The sequence below is a fragment of the Podarcis erhardii genome (genome assembly GCF_964252035.2).
Source record: "Podarcis erhardii genome assembly, chromosome: 2".
Classification (NCBI taxonomy): domain Eukaryota; kingdom Metazoa; phylum Chordata; class Lepidosauria; order Squamata; family Lacertidae; genus Podarcis; species Podarcis erhardii.
The window spans coordinates 86,189,547-86,216,902 of record NC_138498.1 but is presented as its reverse complement, the minus strand read 5'-3'; the positions used below and the strand labels follow the sequence as shown (position 1 = coordinate 86,216,902).

Below are 27,356 nucleotides of genomic sequence, written 5' to 3'. Positions count from 1 at the left end.
GCTGTAAGGCTAGGTATACACACTGCTCATTCTGTTTTCTACCTCTTAAAGAAAACAGGATAGAAGACGGAAGAATTTTCCTGACAGAAAATTATCCTTCCCGCTGATATTGCCACACCCTCCTAATAGTCAGTATGTTCTCCACTGGCCTTCCCTACTCTGATGCCCTCCAGATGTTGTGGGAGGAAATTCTGCAGGATAGCTGCTGCCTTGCTAAGAACTTATTCTGACATTGGGCAGAATGGGTGACCTGTCTTATCAGATACGGATCAGAGAGGATGCCCTCTCAGACAGAGCGCAGTGGTCAGGTTGGTATATAAAGGATGAGACACTTTTAGGCATCCTGGTTCTAACCTGCAATAGGGCTCTGTGTTCCAGTACCAGCACCTCAAACTTGAGAGCCACAGATTCACACCCACCCACCCGCTGTATAAACCTAACACAAACATGTGGCATATATATTGCAATCATTTTAGGGTAGAAGTTTACTAAGGTCTGAAGTTGTTTTGGCACATTTTGGCTGCAATCCTATTCCCACTTACATACTTGGGAGAAAGACGCATTGAGCTCAATAGTACTTCCTTCTGAGCATACATCATCACCATCACCATTATCATCATATTATCATGATTAAATTTCTATCTTGCCATTCTTCCCAAATGTACATGTTTAGAATTGCATTGCTTGTCATTGTTGGAAAATAAAAATGACATATAAAGAGAGGGATTAGGTATAAATGTTTCCGATTTGACCTGTTGCCCTGACAATTCTAATATTAGCTGCTGCTTCTTTTTTACAGGTACAACAGTCGGGGGAATCACTCTTGGCAAAGTCTGTGTACTGCAGAGTTTCGTGAGCTCTATGCTCTAGGCACCATCCATAATGACCTATATATCACAGGAGGTCAGATGAAACTGAAAAGCCAATACCATATCACAAACTGTGTGGGGAAGTACTCAATGGAGCAAGAAAACTGGAGGGCCTTGGCTCCCCTCCCAGTGCCCTTGGCCTGCCATGCTGCAGTAACCGTGAAAAACAGGCTGTACGTCATGGGAGGCTGGACACCGCAGGTGAGGAATATCGCAGAGCTTTTTAGCATTTATGGTGTACTCTTCCACCCATACTGCCTGTGCTTGTTGTGGAGGCCTGTACATATTCCCTGTGCCTCCTCTCCTCTAAGAACATGTACACACTCTTGTTTACCTCATCGAGTGTGCTCTCACTGCTGGTTTGAGAAGCGGTATGCATATATCATTGGGACGCGGGTGGCGCTGTGGGTAAAAGCCTCAGTGCCTAGGACTTGCCGATCGAAAGGTCGGCGGTTCGAATCCCCGCGGCGGGGTGCGCTCCCGTTGCTCGGTCCCAGCGCCTGCCAACCTAGCAGTTCGAAAGCACCTCAAAGTGCAAGTAGATAAATAGGGACCGCTTACTGACGGGAAGGTAAATGGCGTTTCCGTGCGCTGCGCTGGCTCGCCAGATGCAGCTTTGTCATGCTGGCCACGTGACCTGGAAGTGTCTCCAGACAGCGCTGGCCCCCGGCCTCTTAAGTGAGATGGGCGCACAACCCTAGGGTCGGACACGACTGGCCCGAACGGGCAGGGGTACCTTTACCTTTACCTTTATGCATATATCATTAGCCACAATTCATATGTGTTCTGTATCTGTCCTGACATTTCTTATGAAATACTGCATTTTGATGCATTTTTCTCCAAACCGGCATCTGAGTTGAAAAAAAGAATGACCTAACTGCATTTTAAGCCAGTAATGCATACACAGCCTTACTTTCAACCGTGTCTTCGGTTGTCATTCTCCACAGACACTTTTCACCTGTCTACTGCTTTGACTCTGCCCCTACCATCCCATCACACTCTCCTGCTGTCAATCGTCCTTCCTGCTCACTGACTTCATAAGATGCTTATGCATTGTGGCAGAATAACCTTTCCCAGCTTGCAATCCTATGTGTACTTATTAGCCTAATTTCCTCCACGAGGTTAAGGAACAGTGATTCCTACTGCTCTTTCAACTGTAGCCCCCAAGTGTAGAAATGAATTAGGCATTTCCTTGTTTGAGACACACAATCCAAACAGTGCCCACTCCTTGCAGTAAAAATGCAATGTGCATGATGTCTTTTTGAACTTGCTGCTCCTGAAACAGGACCTCAAAGTCTGCCACTTGTGGGTGAGCTATCTCACTCTGGCCACTAGAAAGGCTGGCCCAAGTACCAGATGGGTAAGATAAGGGGAGCAGGATGCACAAGGGGTGGAGGGTGAGCTGTGTCTGGGAAGAGCAAGGAGATCCGGAATATCACTCTAGTCAGGATGATGGAGGGAGGGAAATTGGAACCTGAAACTGAGCAAGGCTGTTTCAGGCAACTGCCGTGAACCAAGGAGCAGGGTGCAGAGAGAAGGAAGGTAGACAGGCTATCACACGCACGGGATCTGGCTGGGAGAATGCAAAGGTGGCTTTTGTCAGTTGGCTGCTTACGAGAGGCTTTTGAGAGTGGAGAGAGGATGTGGTGAACCCTCTGGGCTTTTTAAAAACGTCTGGCTGACCAACACTGTGAGAAACAGGAAGAAGACCTAGATGGGTCTATATGCAGCAGGATTCTTGTCATGTGTTCACATGTGAGCCCAGGGCCTTCTTAATGCTGACCTTGCATGCTGCAAGAGGCTAATTGCAATTCATGACTAACTTTTATCTCAGCAAATTGCTGATGATTCATTTATTACTCCCTGTTGTTCAGCTAACCTTTTAAAGTAGTAGATTAGTTGGTTTCCCATGGAGGATATATTGACAGATATATTGGAAATCTGAAAGCACAGAATGTGGGAAAACATATGAAAACATACTTGCCTATATTGTTTGTTCCAGTGGTGCAGGTCCACATCCATGCCATACATTTAAAGTACCTTTATACCCCCTGAACAGGCTTGGCTTCCCCACCACCACAGAATCCTGGGAACTGGAGTTTAAGTGTGCTGGTAATTGTAACTCTATGATAGGTATAGGTACTAAAGTTGCCAGGATTCTTTGGGGAAAATCATGACTGCTAAAGTGGTCTAATATGCTTTAAATATACAGCGTGGATGTAACCCCAGTAAGACCACAGGCATACATTTCATGTGCTCAAATATTCATGTCCCGTCCTGTTCTGCTCAATGTAACTTTTATTGTTTTAGCCTATTAGCTGTGAAAATCATGGGAATGACCGCTCCCTGCTTAAAACGGGGGGCGCCCTTTGCGTGGACGCGCACAGCCCCTAGATCTGAAGCGGCTCCAACAGCATAGGCTTGGCTTTGCCTCCCTCAGGTGGGATACCTAGAGGTCTCCGCCTACCTCAGTCAATTGTCCAATCCCACCTGGGGGAGGTGTTGCCAAGGAGACCAGGCCAGGTAGGGGAGGGATTACCTGCCCACACAATAGAGGGAGGATCTTACCTGGGAATCCTCACTTGGCTCCAGAGTGTTGTTTAGGTGCTTTATTTACTTCACAATACTCTGATATTAACATAATTGATAAAGTGTCTAAATGTTTACCAAGTCCTGTACCAAGATTAAAAACGAAACAAGACAGCCGTTGCTCTGTGGCTTACAGTCTAAAAGGCACGACACAATAAGAAAAAGGAATGGGGAGGGAAGATGAAAGCAATCAAATTCAAGTAGCTGTTCTAAGTTACGAAAGCTCAGTAGTTTCTTTTGATCTGAGCAGGCAGGCCTCCCTACCTTTCAGCACACATACATAAACAACCCAGCAGCCCTATGATGCAGTGTCATGGGCGCTTTTCATACACGCGGACAAAAGAACATGTGGTTTTGAGCAATGATTTTTTGAAGACGCTTAATCCTCATGTAATTATAGGCTGCATAAAAATGCCAACTCCTAATCTTACAGTTACACAAGATTAAGCCTCAATGGCCTTTTCATGACTTCTGTCAGTTGCATAGTGAACAATGATTGTTTAATTTAAGTATGGTTTTAGGACTCAGATACCAAGACCCAACAATACATACCAATGGTTTTTTGAATGACTCCTTGTCATGTTTTCAAAGTAAGAATCCATCATTTTCATAGTCTGCATAGGACATCCCACATAGGTGTGTTTCTTTATTATTTCCTTGTGCCCCTTTCACAAGCAACAGGTAAGCTTCACTTGGAAGGGAGAATCCTCCAGATTTAAGGCTGTGATCCACTGACTTATATGTATACAGGTGGGACAAATAACACAGGGCTGAAAAATGAAGCAAATACACAGACAGTACCAGTTTCACAATAACACCCCAGCCCTTCAAAATCCAGAGCCCAAATGGTTCTTTTAAAATTATCATGCACAGACTCTTCTCTAACTAATGTGAAACCTACTGAATTGTCTAAGATGGACTCTCAGACTAAGTGCAGTCAAACTGCCTTTTCGTGTCCAGACACTTCATTGATGATGAGGTTTTGCTAGGCTTCGGCATAGACCTTTCTTTTCACTTCACACAATGCAACAGAATGGCCAACAACATTATCTAGAGGTAATTCATCTTTTAATTATAATGTTTCTAACTAAGGCCTGACTTGCAGATTATTTTCCTGGCATGATAACACCATTTCTGCTTTCATGTGGTGAATACTCAATCTAAATATGCATTTCATACAGTGAGTTCATCATATTATAATTTCGTTGGTCTATGCTGGCGTGGTAAATGCCAGCTTTCGCTATGTGGGAGTGCAGTTAAATAAAATTGTCACAAGATGAAGTAGACATAGTATAATTACTTTAAGGCACCTTTTCCAGAGCAAAACATAAACTTGATGATTGGGTCTGAGGGTCACACAGCTCCCTCTTTCATTAAGCTGACCAGCATTAATTATTATGGAATTAATAATAAACAAACAATACTGACAACAACCACTTTCAACACACCCGCCATCCATCTCATTGCTCTTTGCAATAATCTGGTAACATAGTCCAGTATTATTATGTCTGTAGGCTAAAGATGGTAGGCTAAAGCTAAGTGGCTTGCCTAAGAATAAGCTGCAGTGACATTTGAAGTGGATTTTTCCCACCTCATCCTCACTCGTTTGCTTTCTTATTAAAAACAGTTATTTTTGTTAACATCTTCCCTACATTAACTCAAGAACTATTCATCTTATACATTAGCATACGCTTTTGAATAACTACAGCAGGTGTGGGGAATCTTTGGCCCTCCAGATGTTGCTGAACTGCAACTCCCATCATCCCTGGCCATGCTATCTGGGGCTGTTGGGAAGTGTAGTAACATCTGGAGGGCCAAAGCTTCCCCACTCCTGAACTACAGTCTATCTAAGTATTTTCCTTATCAGCCATAGAAGAAAGCATACCTGTTGTTGAAACACCCCTTGTTCTCAGCGATCAACACCATCAGCTTAAGCACCATTAGGCTTTGTTCACTTCTCTCCCCCCCCCCCCGGGATCCCAAGATTGGCAATAACCTGTGACTTATTCTTGTTCATATGGTGTACAGAAGCCAGCCATACCTTTGCTGGGCTTTTTACCAGGGTGTGTGTGAAAGAGAAAGACAGTACATACAAGTGATAGAGGGAAGTGCTTCAGTAAATTCAGATTATGTGCAAAATGAAATGTGCATCTATCTATCTATCTATCTATCTATCTATCTATCTATCTATCTATCTATCTATCTATCATCTCTATGAATCTATGGCTTTGTCATTAATAAATGATCCCCCCAAAGTGTTCTTTGACAAATCTTCAAAGCACTCTGGAAACATTTGAGCAACCCGAAAAAACAACTTAAAATTTATTTATTTATTAAATTTCTATACCGCCCTGCATCAGAGGATCACAGGCCAGTTTACAATATAAAAACACAAAAATAACAACATAGTAACAAACAAAAACAATTACCCCTCTCCAGTTTAAAAAGCCATATACAGTATATTGTTTAATTAACCAACGGCCTGGGAGAAGAGGAACGTTTTAAAATTCCATCTCTGGGGGAGGGGGGGGGAATAAAGAGGTTTTTACTTTCTTCCGGAGACTTCACAGCAGCCTTATAAAAAGAGCTATGTTCTGTCAGCGCTGTGTCCGTAGATGGCTTGTTATTACCCAAATCCTCAGCTCCCTAACTGCAGAATATAAATGTGCAGTTATTCATGCGCCTTCCACAATGTATTTCCCAGCCACAAGTCATGGGTGCTGTTAAAGCCTAGTGAGTATGAATCACTTCGCTGCTATAATTGATGTGTTTATGTTATTTATCTGCTCAGCTGCCTTCCATGATTAATAGCATGCAGGCGTGCCCGGACGGCTCCAAATGTTGTATTATTATATGGCTGTCATATTTCATACAGATGGATCTTCCTGACGATGAGCCTGATCGATTAAGCAACAGAATGTTGCGCTATGACCCAGGCCAAGACAAATGGACAGAGTGCCCGCCAATGAAGTACTCGAAATACCGCTTCAGCACAGCTGTAGTCAACAATGAGATTTATGTCTTGGGTAAGAGCAAACAGATTTTTAACAGATAGGGCGGCCACTTTTTATTTTCCCCAGCAATTTGCCTCTGCCAAGTGAAAGATTTCACCCCCTCTCTCTCCATATTGTAGGTTAAAGAAAAGGCACTGGGACAAGAGGAAAGTACCCTTGAGGTCATAGGTAGGGAACCTGTAGGCCTCCAGGTGCTTTAGGACTCCAACTCACACCATCCCCATCAGCATGGCTGATGGTTATTTGAGTTGGAGTTCAGTAACATCAGGAGGGCCACAGGTTTGACACCCAGGCCCAAAGTGGTGATAATATAAAGCCATTCTAAAAGGGGCCCCAGGTATCAGTGAGCTAGGAATGGCCCACCTTTCTTTCTGCCAATCAAACAAATATGTACAGGAGCACTAGCAAAATAAGAACAGCTCTCTCCATGTGCATTTGCCCTTATTAATTTTGGGTGCTCTCCTTTGGCATTTTAAGGCAAGCACGTTGTAATTCTCCCTTCAAGCATCTTGGGGAACAAACAAGGGGTTTTTGTTGACACGTGATGACACAGTTTCATTCACAAAGAAGGAAAGGGAATGGAAGAGAATGGGAATAGATGAAGAACTTTATGCCCCTATGGGGCCTGCATATTTCTTTTCATTGTCACTCTAAATCCATAACTCTAAATCCGGGGGGGGGGGGGGGCTGGATTTAGTCCCTTTTGCTTCCCCTCCCTGCTGAATACCTGATCAGCATGATTTCTGCTAAGGTCCTAACTACTTGTTATAATCAAATTAGAGCCCAACATGCCTCTTTCACAGGAAAAACCACCTGGGGAGTGAGTGATTGGGAGCAAAGAATTAATGTGTGCAAGGGGAAAAAAGGCTGAGCCTATTCTCCTTGTTGTTTCTGCCCTCCCAATCTTGCATCCCAAAGTGGCTTTTCCTGGGAGCAAAGGGCCATAGGGCTAACTTCTGCACATTTTCATTTAACATATAGTTTAGACCTAAAAGGGCTCTGCATGTACATCCTCACTGCTATATGCATGCATCCTTCAGCAAAGGTGTCATAATTTGGACCACATGGGGCAGAATTAGATTTAGTCAATGATAAAGGGTTCATGACTCATACTAGGATGGATGCATAAGCTTTTCATTTCAAATATACAGATCTCTCCCAAAACCGAAGTTCATGAAGCATTTGTGCTCGACCTTCAGTTTTGGATTGAATCAACGCAAACTCTTTTCCACATGATCTGTTGCTGATATTCTCTCAAGAAGGAGATTCAGTCTGCAACACATCCTGTCAATTGTCAGTCTGTGCTCAATTTCCTGGCTTTCTCACACAAAATCAGATGTGGGTTTTTTCCCTCAGCACCACTGCAAACTGCCAAAAAGAAATTGCAGTGGCTTTATTCCAGATTTACACTTCCTAGTAGTGTAACAATTTTGGAATGATTTTCAACAGTTTAGGTTGAAAACTGTCAGGTAGTCACAGAAGATTCCATTTCTTTTAACTGCATATTTACCCCAGGCTTGGGGTGTTTGTCCAACCCAACTTTTTCTATTTTAAAAGGGTGAGCAAAGAGTGTTATGGCTAAACCAATCTTTACAATAGGGATGGAAAACCCATTGCCCTCCAAATGTTGTTGAACTCCAGCTCCCATTAGCCCCGGCCAGCATGGCAAATACTCAGGGGTGACAGGAGTCCAGCAACTTCTGGAGGGCCACAGGTTGTCTCCTCCTTATCTAGTTACAGGCAGAATGTCATTGTTATTTTGCATTGTGATTCCAGATAACATCATGCAAATATGGCATGCAGTTGGGGTCTGGTGGGGGCACATTCAATGATGAGGAACACCTAGATTTACTGCAAGGTGATGTGAGTTATGAATCTTTGCTTTAAAGGCAATATCAAAGGTGTCCTACCTGGACAAAGAGAAAGGCAGATTATAACATTGCAACATGCAAGTTGAAAGTTTTCTTGTGGCACAATCTTACGCATGTTTGGTGAAAGTCGTCCAATAGAATTTAGTGGGGCTTCCTTCCAGACAGGTTTACATAGCATCGCAGCCTCATTCTGGCTAGCTCAGCTCTTGATCATTCCTATGACAGCAATGACAGAATGAGAATTGCAAGAGCTGGAGGTGACAGGCCAAAGAATGGTGGCTGCCGTGAGAACAGAAAACTCACACAGCTTGCTAGTCTGGGAGCCATGATTCCTCGAGACATTAATTGCTTCACAAGTGTCAAACAGCTGTGTTCAGAAAAGGATTCACAATGGTTCCCCCCTCCAAAGAGGAACTGTTAGGATTGTGACGGGCAGGAGCTTTATGTACTGCTGCTTTGTCAGTTTAGTGCTAAACTGCAAGTGTTGTTAGCCATGCCAACAGGGCTGGGCCAGGAAGACACTTTTGCTGCCTCCACTTTGGCCACCAGAAATAGAAAAATCTTACAAGGGCGTCCTCCTCTTGTTGATGGCAAACATAAAACACTAATACATTCCATATTAATTTACTGTCCTTTCATAACACAATCAGCTGCCTGAGGTTGACACCTCACTTTGCGTACGGGTAGGGCTGGCCCTGCAGAGCAAGAAGAGGAGGGACCATGTTTCAAGGGCATGTTTCAACGCCCTCCCATCAGATGTCAAAGAGATAAACAACTACCTGACATTTAGAAGACATCTGAAGGCAGCCCTGTTCAGGGAAGTTTTTAATGTGTGACATTTTAATGTATTTTTAATCTTTGTTGGAAGCCGCCTAGAGTGGCTGGGGAAGCCCAGCCAGATGGGCGGGGTACAAATAATAAATGATGATGATGATGATGTTAATCAATGATGATGTTAATTACCACTATGGTAATGGAGCTCAGAGCGATTTGCAGCAACTTTAAAATTACACAGAAATGGAGTAAAAGCATCCTAAGACAAGGGGTTAAACCACTAAAACTTCTCAGTCCAGCAGGTCAATCTCCTTCCAGAGTAAAAAATGTATTTGGCCGCATCTGCCGTATACATTTAAGGCCCTGCTGTATGACTTCATGGCTTCCCCAAAAGAAACCTGGGAGCTTAGTTTGTTGAGGGTGCTGAGAGTTTTTAGGAAACAATTTCCAGAGTTCCCGGCAAGAGCGATTGTTTAACCACTCTGAAAATTGTAGCTCCGGTTTCCAGAGCGATGTAACAAGAAATCCCTCTTCCCAGAGAACTCTGAGAATTATATCTGTGAGGGGAACAGAGCTCTCCTGACAATTCTCAGCACCCTTAACAAACTACAGTTCCCAAGATTCCCATTGGGATGATATTGCTTAAAGATCATAGTGTGGGTGGGGGCTTGGCTGGCGGAAGGCCTAGAGACAGGGCCAAGGGGATCTTCCGAGATTAGGAGTGCCATCATCTAGTACTGGCTTTTATACCGCTTTTTAACCTTATTTTCCATTGCTGTTACCCTGTGTGAAAATATTATTGGCAGTAGACCTTCTGTTACCTATTTTATTTGTATACCACTTGGTGTGCTTTTTGCACGGTTTATAAATCTTCTGAATAATAAATAAATTGAGCATTTTACAAAACTACCCCTGGATTAAAATCATGTCAAAGTGGCTGGCACCATAGGAATGTCGCTCTGTGAATTTCAATTTATCTCAGGGGTACATTTCCTCCCAAAGCAAATGTATAGCCAGAAGAAACCATGCCCAGCTTTCATGTTTTTAATGTGATTGGCAGGCCTTCAATGATCTACGTGGGACTCATTCAGTGTTCCCAACGCTGCACATGTGGCTCCTTACAACCTTAGTCTGAGGTTTCTGACTTCGGCTACTCAGGCATATAAAATGCTGAAATAGATGGACACAAATCTGATCCAAGATGACAGTCCCCTTACATTCCGATGAGAATGAAGCTCAGGTTGCTTGGGCATCTGATAGCATTATTAACTGGGAACCTGTGCTGTGTCTTTGATCAGATTTCCTGTCTTGATGCATTGGTTAAAATTCCTCAAGACTCCCTTACTACACAGTCTTTTGAAGGAAATGAAGAGCATTTCCTGAGGTTCCAAACCCTTTATTCTTTTCACAGTATTTGACTGATCTTAGCTCTTTCTCTCCATATTTTCCCAGGAACATAACTAAATTTTTCAGAAGCCCAAGAAAGAGTAGTATTGTGTTCCTAATGACAGAGCCAATTGAATTCAGCCACTTTTTGGAAGAAAACCAGATGGGGGAAGGCACTGTTTGAGGTCATGCATTTTAATCTCTCACATTAAAAAAAGAGAGAGAGAGGCAAAAAAAAAAAAAAAAAATCCCTCACAGCTGAGTCTGTGAAAACTCATTACTAGCAACGGGCAAATTAGAAAAAAGCCTTGCCAAGGGCACAAACTTAAAAACACACCCAGAAGAATGACAGTCTGTGAAATATAAGTCATCAGCAAGGGCTACAGCCTTACCATTAGGGGTGTTCATGCTGCATTGTTTGCCTGTTATGTAATCCCTGTTTTTTTTTATAAATAAGAACATACAGAAGGAATTAAAGGAGAAATCCTATTAGAAAAGGCTTGGAAATCAAAGAATCTTTGTTTATCCTCCTCAGTCTGGAATTCCACCTCATTAAAATCCCGTTTTCCCTGGGGCTCTTGCTGAGAGCTTCTTTTTAAAGTTTTAAGCAGTTAAGTGAGGTTCAATTAAATTCTGAATATCTCCATCATAAAATACTTATTTGAAATGGCACCCAGGGATCTCTCCAGAAAGGAAAGTTAGAATAGGCAGGAAGCTGCATTGCTCTAGTAAGCAGGTTTGGTTTGAATAAATTACACTATTTCTAAAGTAAACACATTACTGTATTTATTTTAGGAGTTTCTTAGAGTGATAGCGAATCAGCTCAGTTCTGGTCTGTGTGTTTGACAGTGAAGTGAGTGATTTACCAAGAGCTGACTGTGAAACAGTAAAAGCTGTGAACAACTTCGACCCTCCATTTGACACACACACACACTCCTGGGAACTGTAGTTTGCTCAGGATGCTGTGAATTGTAGCTCTGTGCAGGGTAAACTACCATTCCTAGGATTTGGGTGGGATGCGCTTTAAATGTGTGGTGTTTATACAGCCTCCATCCAGTTTCTGGAAACAAATTATGGGAAGTATTTAGGCGGGCTTCTGTTTGCTATACCTAGCCCAGTTTCTCCCTCCTGTCTTGCTGCCAAGCTCGCTAAACCAATTGTGCGGCTTAGCACACACTTATCCTCTGATCCCAACCACATTTACTTTGGAGCAAGTCCTATTGATGTTGGTGGGATTTACTTCCAGATAAGCATAGACGGCAGCCTTTCTGGCCCAAGGGGCAACCGTAACAAATTGAAATGCTTTTCCATTTCAGTCTTAGAAGAGCTTGCCAGGTCTATCTTTATTGCTCCTTTATTTCTTCATGAACCAGTTATGCAGAGCTGGTTTACAGAGAATGAGAGAGCAATGTATGGGCTCAGGCTCTCAGCTTGACTGCTGGGACTAGTGAAGAGAAATGTTACAAGAGAGATTACAGCTATTAAACCCATTGTGTATTCCAAAGATCAATTTAACAGTGAATTATTTGGAGAAAAAGAGAGAGAGAAAAAAAAAGATTAGTTTCTCTCCCTTGCTCACAAACTGCGCTCAGTTGCAGGAGTATCCCCCCTTTTCTTCTTCCATTAAAGAGGCAGCACTAGTTGTAAAGCACTATTTAAAAAAAATAACACCAGCAACTCACTGATTGCAATTAATGAGCTTAATGAGGTCAGAGTTACTATAGTCTCCATTTGACATGGAATTCAAGGTGTCATTTTTTGAAAAAGGTAGGGAATGAACAAAAGTTCAAACGTTTCAAAAGAAATGTTTTTGCTCATGTCACGTTATTGAGGTAGGACATTGGGCTGGAGAAATCGAAGGTTGTTTGTTTGTTTGTTTATACATTTCTATCCCACTTCTCCTACCAGGAGTTCAGGGTGGCGCATTGTGGCCATGCACTGTTCTGTGGGGTGGTTTTGCCTCTAGTCTATTATTTTTAACAAGTAGACAATTCTGAAGATGCTGGTAGGAGTAGAAACCTAACACTCTAGCCAACCTTGCAGCCTCTCCTGTTTCCGCCAGGTGCACCACACAGACTCCTAACACCTGTGCCACTTCTAACACCTTTGCTGCAAGCTGGCCAGCCTTGCGGTTCAGGGCTGAAATGCTGAGGATAATATCCTTTCGCTGACACCACATTGTGTTTTTACATCCAAAGCTTGCTTGATAATCCCAGCTTCTTAATGGCTGTGTCTTCCTTCCCATTTATATATGTGTTTTATAAACACAGATTTGTTAAAATTTAAAATCCATTAAACTCATTGCTTGCAGAGCGAAAACGCTTTTTGATTGCAGAGCTATCCAAGCGTGATATAGAAAGCTCGGAAGCATTAATGGCTTTGATAACACAAAGATGTCTCTGCTGGTTTGCTGTAGTTATGCTGTGACATATGAACTATTTCCCAGATAAAACAAATAATGTTCTTTCTTCACATTGAAGGAGGAGGGGAAAGTGTATTTATGGCACTAGGGAACGCTGTTTGGATGAAAATTCTGCCCCCTTGTACATGATAAAAAGACAAGCCCAGACACACTGGGTGGTATTAAGTTTTACTCAGAGTAACCCCATTGAAATTCGTGGACCTAACTTGGGGCTCATCCACACTTTTGTTCCCCTGGGAAAACCCACTGTTTATTGCTGAATCAGAGCAAACGGCAATCAGGTTTTATGCAGATTGTCATTTGTTCTGATTTGTTACTTAAGAGTGGGTTTTCCAGGGGAAAGCAGAGGGGCAAAGACAAAACTGCTTGGATTTCTGCCTAGAAAGCACAGGCCAAGCAGAAGTGTGGACGAGCCCTGAGTCTGAGTAAGACATAGCTGAATATCACCCATAGTGAAATATTTCAGATATTCAGGCAGCATACACACCATACATTTAAAAACAATGGCTCCCCCCCCAACGAATCGTGAAAACTGTAGTTTGTTCAGAATGCTGGGAATTGTAGCTCTGTGGAAGGTCAACTACAGTTCCCAGGATTTTGGGGGGAAAGTTGTGCACTTCAAATGTATGGTGGGTACGTAGGAATCCTTTTTCTGACCTAAAAGTTTTCCAGCTGCATGGAGATTTTGATGCAGAAGCCATCCCCTGCATACATTCTCCAGGCGGCAGAGCTGCAAGAGAAACTGCATTCTTGAGCTCCCAGAATTCCTGGGAGGAAGAATGGACTGTTAAGCCACTCTAGGAATTGCAGCTCTGTGAGGGGAATGTGGGAGTCTCTAAACAACGCTCAGCACTCATAACAAGCTACAGTTCCCAGGATTCTTTGGGGAAAGCCATGACTGTTTGTGCTGTGATACTACTTTAAATCAAGCAAAAGTCAGCGACAAATCACATGTTCCAGTAGAAGATGGGGGCGTTTCTGATAACTGTTGATCCATAGGTCTAATGCACTATCAAAATGGGTAGATGTGGGAAATGAACTGCACTACTAGCTCAAAAACAACAGCAGCCCTTTGATGACATACTTTCTTATTTTGGGGACTGTCCTGTTTTTACTGTCACTCCTGGGAGACGCACCGCGAAATGTCATGGGCAGAGCATACCCACACAGGTGTGTACTGTGTGCCTCTGTTTCTTCCGGCGCTTTTGCTGAAGACACGCACATGATTGCTCAGATTCTAACATTACTTCATCCCTATCTACAATGCTCAGTTCAAAGGGTATGTGAGACACTTCTTTCATTATTTCCTGTTTACCTGCAGCATTTTTAAACTGCAGTTTGCCATACATAAATCCAACATAAAATCGAAAATGTAAATCATCATAAAACAGTCAGTTAAAATAATAGAAAGAGCATTCCACAGAAGAAGGTGACTGCACGCCATCACTCTCCCCACAAAAGGCCTGGAGAAAGAGGTGTGCCTGCACCTGTAGATGAAAAACCAACCATGTTGGTGTGAGATTCACCTCAGACAAGGGGCCACCACAGCAAAGACCCTCTCTCAAGCACCACTGCCCTTGAACTTTATTTGGTGGCAGTATTGCACTGGAACAATTGCATTCCACTGTTCCCTGCCTTGGATTTTGCACAACAGCACTCTGAACAGCCCTAAGAATCACAACCAAATTTTCGGATGGAAAGAATATTGTGTTTTCCCAGCTTCAAAATATTACATGTTACATGCTGCTGCTGGTAGGAATACTAATTCAGATAACAGCAACATTCCTTTGAGGAAATACATTTGGATCTGCCACAATAAATTGTTATCAACTGATTGCCTAGGGAAACCTTTATTTGTGTAAACTCAAAAATCCTTATTTGCATAAACACAACCCAAGAGAAACATCAACACAGGAGAAAAGGAACTTTGAAAAATTTATAATAATCTTGAAGCACAGCTGCTAAGTGGGACTCTTCCCTTTTTTAATTTATAATGATACCACCATCTCGTTAAAAAATCAGGGCAGTGCAGACCCTCCAAGTGTCCCTATTTTCCAGGGACATCCCTGATTTAGAGAAGCTGTCCCGGTTTCTGATTTTATCCTGAAATATCCCGCTTTTCCTTAGGACGCCCCTATTTTCATCGGAGAAATGTTGGAGGGTATGGAATTATCTGACCCCCAAGCTTTCTGAAGGCAATTCTATGTAGGGATTTTTTTAAAAAAAAATGTTTCATGTTTTACTATGTTTTAACATATGTTGGAAGCCGCCCAGAGTGGCTGGGGCAACTCAATAAGATATGTGGGGCATAAATAGTAAAATTATCATTATGGAATGGGATGTCCCTGTTTTCATCGGAGAAATGTTGGAGGGGATGGCAGTGTACAACAAAATGTGTACAATAAAGCACTGTTAAAATAAATCACTGGCTAATTGAAAGTTTTAAGCAGCTACTTAAATAGGTCTGTTGGCATAACAAGGTCTTCAAGAGATGCCTGAAAGTCAAAGGTGAGGATTCCTGTCGAATCTCAGCTGGAAGAATGCCCCACAGCATGGGACCAGTGACACTAAAGGCCCAACTTCTAGTTGAAGCCAGTTGGGCCTCTCAAACATAGGACACCTAAGCATGCTTCTCCAGATGATCATAACTAGTCACAATCATATATCTTTTGGTGTTGCCCTTCAGCACCAGCAATGCAGGGAGGGCTTTTGGGCTGGAGAGAGCCCTACAGTCAGCACAGCTGCCCTTCATTGCAGGCATAAAACAGGTTCCCTCCAAAATCAACAAGGAGCCTTGTGCCACCTTAAAGACTAGCACATTTCATTCCAGCATAGATTTTCAAGTCTGTGAAAGCTTGTGCTACAATAAAAAAAAATATGTGTTAGTCTTTAAGGTACCGCATGACACTTGGTTGATTTTGCTGCAACAGACAAGCATGGCTGCCCCTCTGGAAAAAATGCTCCATTCAGGGTTCTTTGTTATATTGCAGTGATGATCATATCTCTTATTAGGATTTAGGCTGGAGTTGTTGGCTTCCATAGCAACAGAATGAAACCTAAAGGGAACAAAAGCTTGCCTTGGTCTTTTCATGGAGCATTCACCTGTTTTATCTGCTAGTTCTAGAAGTCTTTGAGAAGCTTCAAGCTATCACTTAGGAATGCACAGAAAACTGTAGTGAGGGCTAGATGTCTTCTACTAGGAATTGGATTCAATTCAAAGAACCTTACAAGGGCACTCACCGCTTACTGTACATTTGTGAAACCATTGAAAACATAGATGTGGTCTGGTTTCTCTGCCCCATCCCAATTATTTTATATCTGTCAGGCATATAACTGGGGAGAGGAAATGTGCTTGGAATTAAACTGCAATTTGAGTCCTCTGTTGTGGTATATCTGGGTCACACAGGAAACAAGCAGGTATTCTGGAATCAGAAGGCCTTTCCCATAGGAGCATACCCGTAAGGCAAATGCAAGTTGAGCGCCAAACTATTCATCAGGGTGTCTTTAAATTTATTTATTTTGAACTGCATTTCCACCCCCCCCAAAAAAAATTTATTTTACAAGCCCCCATCATAATTGAAATTGGTTTCTTTCCAAGTAGTTGCCATCATTTTCTGATGAGGAGGTGTCCAATCTCCCTCCCTGGGCTTACGCCCGCAGCAGTACATAATGATTTTGAATGCCCTGTCAAAGCTGGCTTTTCACTATTAAGAGAACTGTACACATTCTGTTCCAGTTCAACATAAATCCCCTGCTTTGTTTCAGAACTGCAGCGCTGCAAAATTATTATCTTTTGATTGCAATTTTCATTTTGAAATAACAGTGACAGAGGGAGCACCTGCAATAAGGGACCTTTTGAAAATGCTGTTTGGAGTAAATGAAGGAAAGAACCTTGAGGATAGTTCCCTTGACTTGTCACTCACAGCCCTGACTGCACATCAGAACATTTTGTAATGATGCTCCCAGGCTGTCACTATTTTCAGGTGGGATTCACTCACATCCGAGCAAATTAAGGCCACACAATTCAAGCAGAGTTAAAGCTCTTGCAAAACAAACTACTTTCTCCAAAAGATCAGACTTTTTGCAATAAGTCTACTCACCTCTCTTGGTGCGGCGGTGTTGCTGGACAGAAGAAGCTTCACTGGGGCCCTGATGGTGGAATTCAAACGGCAGTGCCCTTCCTGATAGGCGGAGAAGGCATATACCCCTGCAGCCTATCAGGAGCTAGATCTTAGCCTGCACCTGCATTGGCTAATGGGGATGCAGGCTGAGACGTGAGTGGAGCCAGGGGCGGAGCCAATGGAGCCGACGGTGGGCTTCCCTCGGCTCCGCCCCCTGCCCATTTAAGCAGCCCATACCTGGGGCACAGCCTGTTTGTTCCTGCGCTGGGTTTTCCTCCCATCCCACCCACCCACTGTTTACACTGATAGGCAATGACTTTGCTGTGGCTACAGTGGTCCCTGTTTTTTACAGGGCCGGGTAGGAATTTGCCCACTAGGAATTTGCAGTGGCACTGACCTAGTGGTTTTGCCTACCTCATAGCAATTTGTCACAACTGGTTGAGCATTGAGGCAATCCCTTGTTTTGGATGGAGGGGAGGTTGCAGTCCCCGCCTGCCCCTCCAAACCCATTAAAGGGATCCGGGGGAGTGGTCATGTCCACGTGCCCAGGGGGGCAAGGCCAAAGGCACTCCCCCAGATGGCGGTCCCTGCGGGGGTCACCCTATTTGCTGTAAGTCTTCGGAACCCCCGCCTGGATTGATGACGCGTCACTTCTGGCAGGCAGGCTGGAAGTATTTAGATTGCCCCATGCCCAAGCCAAACCTCTTTCATCTGTATTAAATGAAGTTGTGGCCTGTTTTGACCCAAAACCCCAGTCTGATTGGTCTCTTATTTATATGGGTTGGAGTGTGGGAAGACCAATGCCTTGACCTGCAAGGAAAGTGGTGGGGAAATGGACTGCAAAGTGTTGGATAATACCTGCTTGATGCAATGTTGGGTTTGTCCACAACAAAGCTTACTGTGGGTTTGTGGCCCCTTGCAAGCTCATGAGGATTGTGCCCTGCGGATTGGAAGTAGGGAAGGCATTAAACAGGTGGAAACAAATTGACACAACAACATTCTGGAATTGAAAATGGCCACCACGTTATTGATTACAGATGTAGGTAGGCATTGGCTTACGCACTGGGTATGTAGCCTGACTCAGCCTCCTGTCTGAAGTTGTTGATATGGGTTGTGCCTGGGTTAATGTCACTTCAAGATGCAGATCAACTAAGCTGCCCCCACCCCTGGCCACCACTGGACAGTTTATGGCCCGTCCACTCCCTATTTGGGCTTCAGGACAGAATCTTCCACCCAGACCCCTTTACCGGGGTACACTGAGATATTGCACCATCTCACACACCCATTCTGGGAATAGACCAAGGATTCAAGGCAATGTCTTCTCCACCACATGAGCTGGCCCCCACTTTGCTGGCTCGCCACCAAACCCACCTACAACTGCACAGGCCCCAGTACACATCTAGCAACCAACACGCATTGTCGGCAGGTGATAAGTGCACACCATCCGGATGATACAAGTCCTTTTTGACAAATGCAATGCCTGGGTGCCGTATGACTCTGCCACCCAGGTGCTCCGCACTGCTTGGTTCACCTTCCACAGGGCATGATTGATATGTGCAGGCTCCCTTGAGCCACGCCATTGATGTTGTTGCAGGAAATGCCCATGGTCTGCCCCATGCCAATCTCCCTCCGAGTTGCAGCCTCATCACAGCCGTGTTGCCGCATCAAGGTCTGCCGCTGACTGTGCTGCTGACACTCTGTGCAGCTGGCCAAAATATTACAGTGGCGGACCCTTGTAAATTCGGGTTTATATGCCACAAAAAATAATCCAAGAAGCTGGGGGTGGGGTGGGGGAGGCTTTCCACTTGTCCTGTGCTTTCCAGGCACAGGTCTGAGTGGTTTTCTGTCTTCCCCACTGCTTTCCTGGGGAAAACACACTCTTTACCGCTGAATCGGAGCAAACGTTAATCCGCGGGAAACCTGACTGACGTTTGCTCCAATTCAGCGCCATAGGGCAGGTTTCCTCCGGGGGTGGGGATCTGCAGGAAAGTGAAAGTGTGGATGAGCCCTCAGTTAACCTGTCTGTAAAAGGGGAACAAAGCTGACAAAGTATTGCCAATTACTGTGACAACAGGATTACTGTAAAGACATGACTTTACAGAACTGCGAATGATGCTGCACCTATTAATCCGTGCCATCGTAAGGACAATGATACAAATTGAGTCAGGAGGAACAGAATGCCCAGCAGGCTGTTCCTCCTCCCCCAAACAGCTTCATCCGAGTGAGGGACTGAGAGATGCTTTTAAAATGTGAAATTAATTAGCAAGGTTGTGCCCAGCTAAAGAGGATGTGAGGGGCTTAGTCTGAAGCGTACATGGAAATGGCCAAAGCCAGCTGTAAGAAAGATGCTGTTAAGGAGCTTTTCTTCTTTATCTGCCTAATTTACCAGCTGACCAGACAAGGGCACTATTTAAATCAGAGAGGTGGCATGTACTTGCCACTCTGAGACTACGAACAAAAGGCAAGGCATTAAAAAACCTGATCTCGTTTTTTGACAGAATCACAAGCCTGGTAGATGAAGGGAATGCAGTGGATGTAGCCTACCTTGATTTCAGCAAGGCATTTGACAAGGTGCCCCATTATATTCTTGTAAAGAAGCTGGTAAAATGCGGTCTTGACTATGCTACCACTCAGTGGATTTGTAACTGGCTGACTGACCGAACCCAAAGAGTGCTCATCAATGGTTCCTCTTCATCCTGGAGAAGAGTGACTAGTGGGGTACCACAGGGTTCTGTCTTGGGCCCGGTCTTATTCAACAACTTTATCAACGACTTGGATGATGGACTCAAGGGCATCCTGATCAAATTTGCAGATGACACCAAACTGGGAGGGGTGGCTAAGACCCCAGAGGACAGGATCACACTTCAAAACGACCTGACAGATTAGAGAACTGGGCCAAAACAAACAAGATGAATTTTAACAGGGAGAAATGTAAAGTATTGCACTTGGGCAAAAAAAAATGAGAGGCACAAATACAAGATGGGTGACACCTGGCTTGAGAGCAGTACATGTGAAAAGGATCTAGGAGTCTTGGTTGACCACAAACTTGACATGAGCCAACAGTGTGACGCAGCAGCTTAAAAAGCCAATGCAATTCTGGGCTGCATCAATAGGAGTATAGCATCTAGATCAAGGGAAGTGATAGTGCCACTGTATTCTGTTCTGGTCAGACCTCACCTGGAGTAGTGTGTCCAGTTCTGGGCACCACAGTTCAAGAAGGACACTGACAAACTGGAACGTGTCCAGAGGAGGGCAACCAAAATGGTCAAAGGCCTGGAAACGATGCCTTATGAGGAACGGCTAAGGGAGCTGGGCATGTTTAGCCTGGAGAAGAGGAGGTTAAGGGGTGATATGATAGCCATGTTCAAATATATAAAAGGATGTCACATAGAGGAGGGAGAAAGGTTGTTTTCTGCTGCTCCAGAGAAGCGGACACGGAGCAATGGATCCAAACTACAAGAAAGAAGATTCCACCTAAACATTAGGAATAACTTCCTGACAGTAAGAGCTGTTCGACAGTGGAATTTGCTGCCAAGGAGTGTGGTGGAGTCTCCTTCTTTGGAGGTCTTTAAGCAGAGGCTTGACAACCATATGTCAGGAGTGCTCTGATGGTGTTTCCTGCTTGGCAGAGGGTTGGACTCGATGGCCCTTGTGGTCTCTTCCAACTCTATGATTCTATGATTCTATGAAAAAGCTTGTTCCTCAAAGCCATTTGTATTTATTTATTTATTATATCCACCACACCCCTTTCTTCCTTCAGGGAGCATCTTTTACCTGCCCTTCTCATTTTATCCTCACAACTGGAATGGAGCAAGCAGGATGCATTGCTCTGTTGACCAAGAAAAGGCAGAAGGCCTGGCTCCTAGTATTTATAACAGCTCCTGGCCTTGTACACCTCTGTTTCTTTTGATGCTCAAAAGAGGACTCTGAGGTTGAAGCAGTCTGTGACAGCTCACCAGCCAAATCCCCTGTTGCTTAAGGTTTTCCAAGACCAAGCAAAGCAAATGAGCAAGTCACTTCTACTAAAGATGTTTGGAAACCGTATCTTCAAAATTGTACATTTTGCTACTTCAAGCCCCACATATTTAGATTTCATGAATGTGTAAGGTTGTGTTTTTTTAAATTGCCCATCTTATTCTGAAAGCACCCAAAGAGCCTCAAAATTCAGTGCACATTAATAAAGTTCTTAGATGCAGTTACAAAAGCAGAGAATGTTAAGAAGCCCAGTGGGCAGAGAAGTTCCCAATTGTTGTTGGGTACAATTTCAATATGCTTCAGCAAGCAAATATGCATAAACAAATAGGTACTTTACCTCATAAGCAGATATCACTGGAAACTGTGACAAGAGATATTGCAGCCTGGAGCTATAAATGGAAAAACTTGTATCTGCTCTAACTGGCTTTGAATCAAGTCCTAAGACCACCATATGGTGCTGAACCACTTAATTATATAATGAACCTGTTTAAATAGGAAATCTCCAAATGATCATACTGCGAGCAGAAAAAAAGACTGTGTATGTCATAGGGAAATCCTTCATTTTATTGCCTCCTGAAGTGAATCCTCATTTTCTCCAGTAAGTGAAGAAGCAGTAACTCAGTAGAGTTTAGATAATTTGCTCACCAAATCTTCAACACAACAAATTCTTTCACTATTTAGGGTTGATACAGAAAGCATCTGTTTTCTTCTCACCCAAAATGTGGGTTCTGCTAATGCAGGAACAGATTTGAGAGCCTGTTGAAAATCTGGCCCTCCTGTGGCAATCTGAGAACACAGCTGTTGTTTTATGTTTAAAACTGGTCACTCCACCTTTCCTAAATAATAATCCTTTGGCGTGGAAATAGAATCAATGCACATTATATGGTGCTCCATTCAGCAGTGTGGATGCAGAAGTTTATGGGTCATGCTAGCACATTCATCTCTGCAATTTAACAATTACAGATTGCCCACCTAGAACTGCTTGGTGGGGGTGGGGGAGATTGTAACCAGCCCTACTGAAGCCAGCAGGACTGCTCCAGAATAAATTCAATTGTGTATTCCATGAAGGTCATTCTTATTGTGTGCTAGCATTGCCGAGATTTTGAGAAGAGGGCTATGCTGAATGTCCTGCTGGCATCTCTCTCCTCCCACCCGCAAAACAAGTGCTGAAACAGAGTTGAAATAAGTGTGTCGCGTGTGAGCAATCTAACTGTTGAAGGATAAGAAAATACATGTTCTATATATGATGCCTTACCTCCTGCTGGGTCAAAATTGAGGAGGACATCTTTGGAATCAGCCATGGGCATTCAGAAAGAGTGGACCTCTAAAGGTTTAAATGGATCTGTTTCTGTGCTTGTGAGATGTGCCAAGCACCTAGGAGAATCTGAATGCACTGTGGGACACTTTGCTCTGAACCACAGCAACACTGATGCTCCAGAATGTACTGTTAGCAGCATACAGATGGAGGATGCCTCTGGGATGCTGCAAATCTGTCCTAGCCAATCAACGCTGAGCTCAGACCTCTCAATTTACTGGTAATTGGTAGAGTTTCTTTTGTTCAACAGGAGAATTATAATAAGCATGCTTATTAGGGCTTGGCAAATTGTTGTAGCAGTGACATAAAATTATATTGTTATGTAGGCGTTTGTGTGGTGTTTTCAAAGCATATATCTTTCACTCTGGCAGGCAAAAACAAAATAAAAAAATTCCTTCCAGTAGCACCTTAAAGACCAACTGAGTTAGTTCTAGGTATGAGCTTTCGTGTGCATGCACACTTCTTCAGATAGTGCATGCACACGAAAGCTCATACCTAGAACTAACTCAGTTGGTCTTTAAGGTGCTACTGGAAGGAATTTTTTTATTTTGTTTTGACCATGGCAGACCAACACGGCTACCTATCTGTATCTGGCAGGCAATTCATTCTTATGATACCTGAGAATGGAGAATCATTTGTGCTGTGCCTCCATCATATCACTTTTGTCAGGGGAGGGGCCCATAGCTCAACAGCAGAGCGATACATACAAGAGGCCACAGTGGCAGAGCTTGCACACAGAGGGCAATAGGATCATTTCCTGGCATCTCCAGTTAAAATAATGCCAGGTATTAGAGCTAGGAAAGACCACTGCCTGAAAGCCAAACTAGATGAGATATAACAACATAAGAAAGGGCTTGGTGGATCAGACCAAAGGCCTATCTAGTTGAGTGTTCTGGCCAATCAGCTGCCCATAAGCAAGACGTGAGCACAATAGGCATGGGGGGTTAACTGTTTGTTCCCCACTGCAGTCTGATTCATGGACAGGGGGAGCATAATTATTAGTTGCATTGGAAGGAAAGCTCCCATTTGCAATCTGGCTGGAATGAGTGCATTGTTACACTCCCTGAGGACTTTAGGCTGTGTGGATTCAAGTAGCAAACCATGTGAAGGAAGAGACTACCAAACTTCAAGGTTATTTATGCCTCCATATCAGCATATGTGCAGAGCAATCCTGTGGATATTTATTGGAAGTAAGCCCCGTTATATTCAGTGGAACTTACTCCCAGGCAATTGTGCAGAGGATTGATCCCAACTCATATGATTAGTTAAAAGTTTTGCTGTTGACTTTTGTGGGGGAAATATTTATTCCACCGTAAGTACGTGCACATTTGCAGTGCTCAGCTAGCAATATAATTTATTGTGCATTCCTTATTGGGTAATATGCTAGCATCTTTTAAACATGGCCTCCATCCAAAGGCTGAAAATAGTTACACATTCAGATACAGATTTCCTCCGCCCAATCATCCAAGGCCAAATAGTGCTTTAATACCAGACTCGTCACTCAGCCAGATACCCCCCATTTAAAATTAATGTGCTTTTGTGCAAACATCCACTTTCAGATATGTTAACATTTCATTCTGTGTTAAGTAAACACTGCATGCCTCTTGGTACATGAAGTGAGTTTTTAGCCCCAACAGCAAATACATGCGAGCTTTGATTGCTTATATACCACATTCAGAAGCCTGTGCGTGCTTCAGCAAGCTGACCCATTCTCTTCAACAGAACTGGCAGTTATAGGCATGATTTCCTTTAAGCCCACTGAGCTCTCTCATCCATTGGTTTGAATGTGAGGAGTTCCATGTGTGCATCAGAGCTCTGGCCCTACAAAGAAATACTGGCCCCGGGATGTGTGCTTGTGATCATAGGTATGGCAGGTCACCCCCATCTATTTAATGCAAGATCCCGCAGAGAGGTACATGGCTCTGCTTCTGAGGACATTCAGAAACCTCTGAGCCATTCCTAGAACCTTGACCTACACAAGTCACAGAACTTCACAGATGAAGGAAAACTTCCCATTCTGGTTTTAAAGCAGGGAAGGAGTGGTAGAAAAGCACCTGTGATCTAAATACGGAGGAAGCAATGCAGCATTCAACTAACGGTGTATTCACATGACCATGCAGTGAATCCCTCATCTCACCCTGTGCATTTCCAGGTCTTTGCTTCTAGCTGTTCACATCCGCACAACTTCATTAGTGTCAGATTCATTTCTATTTATGTACACACCAGGGGCACCGAGGAGACAGTTACGTCTTTACCCTATTTAAAGGTTTTTGTACCTCAGCTAGAGATGAATTGGAAATGGCTTAAGGACTTGAATCAGTGTGAAGCTTGTTTAAAAAAATAATGCATCGAACAGTAGTACTTTACAACATAACAGAGGATATATAAAACATTTTGGATAATGTTTTGTGAACACAGAATAAAAACCCAGCCCTGGGAACACACTGAGGGATGAATTATTTTGATTATTTAATTTCTATACTGCTTAATATATTAAAATATTTCTAAAATCGAAGCAACAACAGACAACTTGAAGCAAATATTACACAATTACATAGTAAAATATATTTATACAAAGTTACTTATATATATATAAATCAATATCAATTCATTTTCCTTCTGACCTACCCTCCCTCTCAGCCTCTGAGTTCTCACCCAGGGACCAAGCAAACCTTTAGCTCACCCACCAAAGTCTCACAATAGAAGTTCCTGGAAACAGGGGACATCACCCTAGTCTCTCACTCTAGACTTGCTTTTCATGCTCATGCCCAAGGTGGACAGGACTTCCTCTGGTTGTATCCTACTCAGCTGGACTCCCCACACCCAGTTCCGGGTACAGCAAATTTGTTGAATTTCCCAGAGGGTCCAGAGGATAGGGAAAAGGGTTCCACTCCATTTACATCTCTTTCTCCACCCTCTGTCCTCTCCTCCTTCTCCATTGCACAGTAAACAGGAGAGTGAACACAGCCTAAGTTGTGTTGGCTTCAATCGGACTAAAAATGCTTAACTTTTGAGCATCTTGCCCAATATGAACCATGCACCATTTGAGCTGGCTGTTTATAACTTGAGCACAACCACTGCAGCCACATCCTAGTAAAATATATTGGCCTGTTCAAAATGTACTTCTTGCCACATCTGGCTTTGATAAAGAGTTGTGGGAATTCTCTTTCAAAGAGGCAGTGAATTCATGTTTTGTTTAATTAAGAGGTATCTGAATAGGGGCATTTCCACCTGATCCATTTGTGTGTGTGCTCGCACAGAAAGTCTGCATTTGTTTCTTATCTGTTGCACACAGTCCACATTCTTCCTTCAGGGGTCAGTTCACTTCTGCTGTGGGGATATCATATTTTCCCAGCACTCAAACTAAAATATTTTTTACCTTGGAAAACGAGACGCTTCTCCCCAGATACTACATTCCTTGCTTTGGTTGCGGAAATGAGGAATGTGGTTCTGCCAGTGCAATAGACAAATTTATTATTCTGTGTGTGTGTGTGTGTGTGTGGTGTGTCCAGCCATAATTCTGAAAAAGGAAGGGGCAAAGAGCAGCAAGGTATACCACACCACCTTGTGACCATTTCTTTATTCATTCATATATTCACTTGTCCATCCTTAATTCTTTAGAAGGTGTGTGCAGTGCTTTGCCTCTCTTGCTATGGAATGCACATCCAGCCTGGTTTTTTTAAGGGGTGAGCAACAGTTTAAGTTTCTCCAGCACACCAAAACCATTTAGTCCTCTCTTCTCCTATTTATATGCACATAGGACAGAATAAATAACCTGGAGTCCTCCAGGTGTTGATGGACAATTTTTTAAATAATATTTTTGACATACAAGTTTTCCAATATACCCGACTTGCACAAAAACAACAGATTAAAAAAGAGAGAGTGTATGTCTGTGTGTGTTACTCTCAGCCATATCAGCAGCCACAAAGGAGCACCTCACTCAGCAAGTATGGGGTGTGTTCATAGAAGACACTCAGCAAAATGTCACCATACAAATGTTAAAAACACACACACCATACAATGCAGTACATCCAGTTGGGTAACATGCAATTTTATATTGGATTCCCCCCCTCCCCAGCACCTCATTATCCATAGATCAGGAAAATATGAATTAAATGTATGGGGAGTGTACGGTAACACTTGGATGAGGATAATGTTGTGTGGATGACGTGTAAGACATGCACATATCACATCAATCAAATCAACTTTAACCAGCCTTGTGTACACAGCTGCTATGAAGAGCCATTAGTGGCAATGCATTCCTCCATGTTTTCTGCTATCATTAATGTATGTCTCTGTCTGTTTGCCTTTCTCTGTCTACAGGTGGGATTGGCTGTCTTGGTCGAGACAGAGGACAGTCACGGCAATGTCTTGATGCAGTGGAGATCTATAACCCTGAAAGGAATTTTTGGAGAGATGGTCCTCCCATTCCCTATCCTCTCCTCTCCTTGAGAACTAACTCTACCTCTGCTGGTGCCGTGGAACGGAAGCTCTATGTCTGTGGGGGATTTCGTGGAGCAGGTACTGGTTAAATCCAAAGAGAATGTGGCTGTTTTTGTAATATGCATTAGGGGCCACCAAGGCATCTGAATACAAATTCCATCATCCTAAGAGATACAAGTTGGATCCTGACCAGGTTTTATAATCCCTTCATTCTTCTGATACATGAATAAACTGAGCACCATGTCGCCTGTTCCCTTGGAACCAAACCTGAAGGGTGTTTTTATTTTCCCAAGCTTTTCAACCCTCTGTATGTTGCCCATGTCCTGGCTGGTGTTTGTTTTTCATGCTGCTGGCTACTTTTCTAAAGTTGGTACAGCAGGAGAATTTTAATCTCAGGTTCATAGTTTCGACCCCCCCATTTGGGCAAAAGATTCCTGCATTGCAGGAGGTTGAACTAGATGATCCATGGGGTCCCTTCCAACTCTACAATTCATATATTCAAACACTCAAACACTCAAACACACACACACACACACACACACACACACACACACACACACACACAAATCTAGGCAGA

The 27,356-nt window shown here is 43.4% G+C and overlaps 2 protein-coding genes across 3 annotated transcripts in view; one reads left to right on the top strand and one right to left on the bottom strand.

The window, feature by feature from the left end:
- The window catches only part of KBTBD12 (kelch repeat and BTB domain containing 12), a 60,378-nt gene that overhangs the window by 8,243 nt on the left and 24,779 nt on the right, over nt 1–27,356 (top strand). The window contains exons 3-5 of one of the 2 annotated variants that reach the window (XM_081851005.1): nt 800–1,070; nt 6,334–6,484; nt 26,660–26,857. In XM_081851005.1, coding sequence (XP_081707131.1) covers nt 800–1,070; nt 6,334–6,484; nt 26,660–26,857 — 620 coding nt within the window. Of the gene's footprint in view, nt 1–799; nt 1,071–6,333; nt 6,485–16,748; nt 17,140–26,659; nt 26,858–27,356 lie in introns of those variants that run through there. The other variant, XM_081851006.1, reaches the window with a different exon arrangement.
- Nucleotides 1–27,356, bottom strand: part of MGLL (monoglyceride lipase) — a 163,097-nt gene that overhangs the window by 113,097 nt on the left and 22,644 nt on the right. The gene's annotated exons all lie outside the window — the stretch shown is intronic.